This window comes from Centruroides vittatus, unplaced genomic scaffold (genome assembly GCF_030686945.1).
Source record: "Centruroides vittatus isolate TY-2023 unplaced genomic scaffold, ASM3068694v2 contig_2879, whole genome shotgun sequence".
NCBI classification, from domain to species: Eukaryota; Metazoa; Arthropoda; class Arachnida; order Scorpiones; family Buthidae; genus Centruroides; species Centruroides vittatus.
Window position 1 is genome coordinate 1 of NW_027121831.1, and position 5,878 is coordinate 5,878.

At 29.1% G+C, this 5,878-nt stretch overlaps 1 protein-coding gene across 1 annotated transcript; it reads left to right on the forward strand.

Annotated features, from left to right (window-relative positions):
- Window positions 1–859: 859 nt before the first annotated feature.
- Window positions 860–4,778, forward strand: LOC136972250 (plexin-B-like). The gene is made up of 4 exons (XM_067266804.1): window positions 860–1,048; window positions 1,135–1,260; window positions 1,334–1,564; window positions 4,592–4,778. The coding sequence occupies exons 2-4, from the start codon at window positions 1,213–1,215 to the stop codon at window positions 4,775–4,777; spliced, it is 465 nt and encodes a 154-aa protein (XP_067122905.1). The 5' UTR covers window positions 860–1,048; window positions 1,135–1,212; the 3' UTR covers window position 4,778.
- The last annotated feature ends 1,100 nt before the right edge of the window (window positions 4,779–5,878 follow it).

Consider the following 5,878-nt stretch of genomic DNA (forward strand, 5'->3'; position numbering starts at 1 on the left):
TAATAATAAAATATATTTTTTGAGCTATTGATTTAACACAAATTATAAGAAAATTTCTTAGTAATGTATAAACATGCTAAATTCTAATTTTCATTTAAAGATTTAAAGCAAAACGATATATCTAATAATTTATGTACAATATGTAGTAAATAAGAATTGATTATTTGTTAATTACCATATTTACTCTTGTATAAGATGACCTCGTATATAGGACGAGGTGTGACTTTAAAGATCAAAATACAGCAAATTAGATTTATTAATACACTTCTAATTTTATTTTGTTTAATCACAAGTAAAATATCAAATGAATGTAAATGCAGACATTGTCCTGCAAAAATTACCAGCATTTTGAACTTTAAGGAAAAATCTCGTAAAATTGACAACATAATTTGTTCATGTAAAGCTAGACAATCGGGAACCTTTTTTCGCCAATTCTTAAAAGTCAAATCCACTCTGTCGATTCACTTATGAGTTTTTCTGAATAATCATCTGTTTTCAAATGGGAATGGATTAAAACTTATATCGGACTCCCATGTGATTTTGGAATTTCAATCTGGAATTCAATTCAAAAGCTTTGCTTTTCCTATTGCTATTCATCTTTACTCCTGACAATATACAAGAACGATTGAAATGACCCAGATAAAATATTTGTTTTTAAACACAAAAAACAATCTGGCATCCAGTAAAAAATTTGAATACGTGGTTGAAAAAATTATTTGGTAAACACAAAGAATCTTTCGTTCGCACATATAGGAATTTGAAACCGTGATAAATGAATAAAAACCTCGTCTTATATGCGAGTAAATACGGTAATTTATTATTAGTATTAATTTGAAAACTATAAAGTATTCTCTTTTTTTAATAGCAAGTTCAAATTAAAGATGACTTTTGTGGACTAGATGTCAATACTCCATTAGGAGGCACTAATCCAGTTAAGGCGTCACCAGTCTTGCGCCTTTCTGGAGTTTTATTGACAGCTGTAGCAGCAATCTCTACACACGATTATACGGTGGCATTTTTAGGTACATCAACAGGACATTTGAAAAAGGTGAGAATGGAAAATTAAATAAACAGATAGAAAAACAATTTATTTAAATATGAACTTTAATGTGAACTTGAAAAATTTTTCAATAGGCTGTGGTTGAATCTGTGACTAGAGCATTTGAATATAGTGATATTGTAATTGATGAAGGAAGTTCAGTTAATCCTGATATGTTGTTTCATAAAGACAAACATATCTATGTTATGACTGAAAATAGAGTAGGTCTCAGTTTATCTAATAATTATAATTATTTGAAATATTTCAAAATAATTAAAATATAAATTTCTTAAGGTAACAATGATGAAAGTGCAAGGATGTCATATTTTTAATACTTGCAATGAATGTCTTGGTGCCAAAGATCCATATTGTGGATGGTGCTCATTAGAAAATAAATGTAGTTTACGTAGTGATTGTGAAGATGCTGCTCAAAATGCAAATTATTGGCTATCCTATAAAAATGGAAAATGCACAACAATAACTGAAGTTCAGCCACCACAAATTCAACGCACAACTGCTCGAATAGTAAGTAAATATTAGAAATTATTTTTTATATTACAATTTTAAAATTTTTTAGGATATTATTTTTCCAACAATAATAATTACATAATTAACTAGTTAATATTACATCAAAGAAATTAACAAAATCCGAATTTTATGTTTTATAAAATATTTGTGTAAAACTTGATATTGTGATTGATTTATTAAATGATTTTTGAGAGAAAGTTGACATGCCTACAGATGTACTGTAGACTTAATCAATAATTTTATATTTCCTTCAATATGTAGTAGCAACAGAATATTTATATATAATTATTTAATATTTCTTGTTAATTTCTTAAAAAATCTAGTTAATATTTGTTACTGTCATTCTTATTAGTTAATTTGTCTGTTTAGAATTGAAATAGAGCTAATTACTTTCATAAATAAATTAATTGTTTGTAAACAATTGTAAATTGAAGTAGTTTTTGACAGCGCCTGTATGCATTATAATGCACACAGGACTATCAAAAATTTTGTATGGGGCTTGGAGATGGACTCTCTCTCTTTTGCCCCTTAGTGGATCCCCTTGTTTGAACAAATAAAATAATAAAATATGTAAAATGTTCCTTTATTAACAAATAGAAGTCTTAAATATTTTATTATTTTCCGTAGTAAAAGTACCATTAATTTTTAGGGGTAGAAACTACTATAGGCCTCTAAATTTTCTCCAGATCTGGGAAAAAATCCCTAGCCTCCCCTCCTCACAATGACCATGAAATTATACATTTTAATTTATTATACAGGTACTCCTCACCAAGGCCGTTCCTAGGGTATCTGCCGACCGGGTGCGAGAATAATTTTGCCGCCCCTTCCCCCAAAGTTGTTAAAAATTTACAAATATTATTTAAATTTTATTTAACCGCGCAAAAGCAAAATATAATCAAATTAATGTATGTACTCACCTTTAATTTTTACTGTCTCTCTAACCACGATATCAAACAAAAACTTTTTAAGCTGTTGCGATTTACACGATTACACGTTTAAAATTAAAATAAAAGAAATTATCCCGGTGCGTGCATTTCTATGCTTTGACCACAGACGAGTATTTTCCTGTAAAATGTTCCTCGCGACCGACGTGAAAAATAGCTTAAGACGAGTTAAAACAAGAAACTGTTATACTTGCCACTTGTTGTGGCCTGAATAAGTTGTGTATATAAAATTTGAATTTGAAATATAATTAATAATATTTAGAATAGTACATATATTCAAATAATATTAGAATAGTAGTATTTTAATGATAATATTTAGAATAATATTTATGTATTATATTAATTTAATGATAAATTAATTTTTCTTTTTTTTTAAGGCGGCTCGCGCCGCCCCCTAGGCTTGCCGCCCGGGTGCCCCGCACCCGCTGCCCCTCGGGTCGGAACGGCCCTGCTCCTCACTTTACGATCCAGTTCCGTTCCAACAACTACGTCGTTAAGCGAATTGGTCGATAAGCGAGGAGCTTGTGCCAGGAATATAAGATCGTTGTAAAATTATCCAAATTATGCAACAAACTTCAAATTTATTTATAAAAAGACTATTATAGTACGCTTAGTGCGCATGTCACCAATCGCCACTGACCGACACTCAAGCTGAGAAAGGGGATTCCCCTAATTGCAGGTCGAAACTCGATCAGTCGTAAGTGCTAGTGGTCATTAAGCAGATAGGTCGTAAAGTGAGGAGTACCTGTACTAAAAAATAATTTTTATTAATGAAATAAATAAATTAAAGATTATGAAAGTGAATTGTAATGTCAATCATATTTATAAAACTATTATTTATTGAATATTTTCATTTATAACTTTTAATTTTTTCTGCTCTGTGGGCACTAAGAGAGCTTTTTTAACATGCCCATTATGGATTTTGTGAGGCCCACAATGGGATGCCAGATAGCGAGGGAAGACCTATCATATTCAGACAAACTCCCCTGAAAAATTCCTTGGGTTTTTCGATCCATCCACATTTGATCCCAGTTCTCAGAATAATAGGCTGCTACGTTAACATCTGGCTATTATTTATAATATTAGTCAATTTTACAGTCTTTCTCTATTATTGAAAACTAGATACATATAAACCATAAAATAACACACCTTTAATACCTTAAACCACTAGTACAAAACAATAATAAAACTGACTAATGATTTTGATCTAATATTAAGATTTTTTTCAAGTCAGTTACTGTTGTAATATTCAGAATGCAAAATGAACAATGTTTGTTTGTTTTGCATTCCAAATATTGGAACTTTAATTGACTTTACAATTATGAAAATGTTCGGTCAGTTTTATTATTGTTCTGCACTAGAGATTTAAGATATTAAAGGTGTATTATTTTATGGTTTATATTTATCCAGTTTTCAATAGTGAAGAAAGACAGTAAAGTTGACTAATATTATAAATAATAGCCAGATGTTAACGTAGCAGCTTAATTAACGTTACACTTAATTATATTCAGGATTGCTGATATAATTCATTTACACAATTGATTTCATTTTTATAAACATATAGTTTATTTCAAATCAAACAGCAATTTAATTTCAGCTTTAAATATACAAATTACAAACTAAGATGACAATTGAAATATAATAAATCAATCCCCAAATTAATTAAATATTTTTTGTTTATTTATGATGATGAAAATAAGAATAAGTTTCTTTTCTACCATCACAAATTTTAATTTATTACTTAAAAACAGACAAATTACTATTTAAAAGCAAAATATAAATTAATTAAGCCTTAAGTTGTTATAATAATGTGAAATTTGTGCTAAAAACAGAAAAGCAATTCTATATACTCAAAGAAGTATATTAATATAAAATTCTTATGACTGCTGATTAAGGAAGTCAAAAACTTTTTATTTGAAAAATGCTTTCCTTTGGATTTTTGTTTCCTTAATCAGTAATCATATGAATTTTTGTGAAAATGGTGCCAACTTTCTTAGAACATTATGGTATATTAATGTAAACAGAAAATTTTCAATTTAGTTGATAATAAAAATTAAAAATAAAATATTTTTAATTTCAGCTAACTTTAATCATTGATAATCTTCCTGTGTTGGAAGGTCAGTTCTTTTGTGCATTTACAATCATGGGTAAAACATTAACAACAAATGCCACTAGATCAACCAATGGAATTACTTGTGCAACTCCACACACAGATTCTCTTCCATCCATTCCACCTGGTCAACGTAAGTTTGAATTAAATTTTTAAAAGTTCAGAGAATATCAAATTTATTTTTTATTAATTTCATGAATATACTGCTTAATAATAGTACAGTAGAACCTACAATCCTGCTAAGAAGTTTTTGAAAGGACCACTCTAAAAAAAACTTCTTATGCAAGAAAACCTCTTATTGCAGTAAGCAAATAATTTATTATCTGTACAATCGATTTTATATGAATATCAAGGTAATATGCAGTCTGCTAAGAAATTATAAGACCACTACATTTGTTTAGCTTTCTCAAAACTAACAATGTTTGATGGTCAGTTATTATACTCAACAAAGTAAGTAACAACACTGGAAGTTCGGTTGTGTGTTTGTGCCTTGCCCGAACGGGCTGGCTACATGAAGTTTTCCAGGTTCTCTCCACATCTGTAATGCCTGAATGGAGGACAATTAGCCATAAAAAGACCTCCCAGAAGGCATTCTCTTTAGGCAGATCAATCAAGTGTTGCATTGCCATAACTTAACAAAACAAACAAACAGAACGTTGAACAATTAGTTAAATAATATTAACACATTTTAGTTATTAATTTTAGAAAAGTCAAATTTTCACTCTTAATAAATTATACGACCATTGTGAAAACAAATATTGAGAAGTAACTTTTTATTGATTAATAATTGATTGTTGCTCCATTTCTTCATATCACTTCTAACAACCTGTTTGGCATTGATTCTACAAATTTTTTTAGTTGATTATTGTCAATATTATTTCATTGGTGCATAATTTCACATTCAAGTTTTTGAACACTTGAAAATTGGCAATTGTTTACATATACCTTCTGATTTCAAATCCCCAAAAGTTTCCAAAGAGATATAAGTCAGGACTTCTTGATGGCTAAAGTAAAACATTAATTTTCTTTGACTTAAACCAGTCTTGAGTTGCCTTTGAGTTATGACATGTGACATTGTCTTGTTGGTAGTACTATTTTCTTTCTCTAAAATGGGAACAAATGTTTTTCCAATAACACTTGATAATTTTTAGGTTTTAATTTAATGCTAACTTTAACAAGAACAACTTAACACCAATTAGTAACACTAAACTTAAGGCCAATTAGTCTGATTGACCTGCTAAACCTGTCAGACTAATT

Coding starts and splice junctions, on each gene's coding strand:
- LOC136972250 (XM_067266804.1), top strand. CDS start 1,213: ATGTTGTTTCATAAAGACAAACATATCTATGTTATGACTGAAAATAGA. Junction 1,261..1,333: donor ATGTTATGACTGAAAATAGA/GTAGGTCTCAGT, acceptor AAATTTCTTAAG/GTAACAATGATGAAAGTGCA. Junction 1,565..4,591: donor AACGCACAACTGCTCGAATA/GTAAGTAAATAT, acceptor TTTTAATTTCAG/CTAACTTTAATCATTGATAA.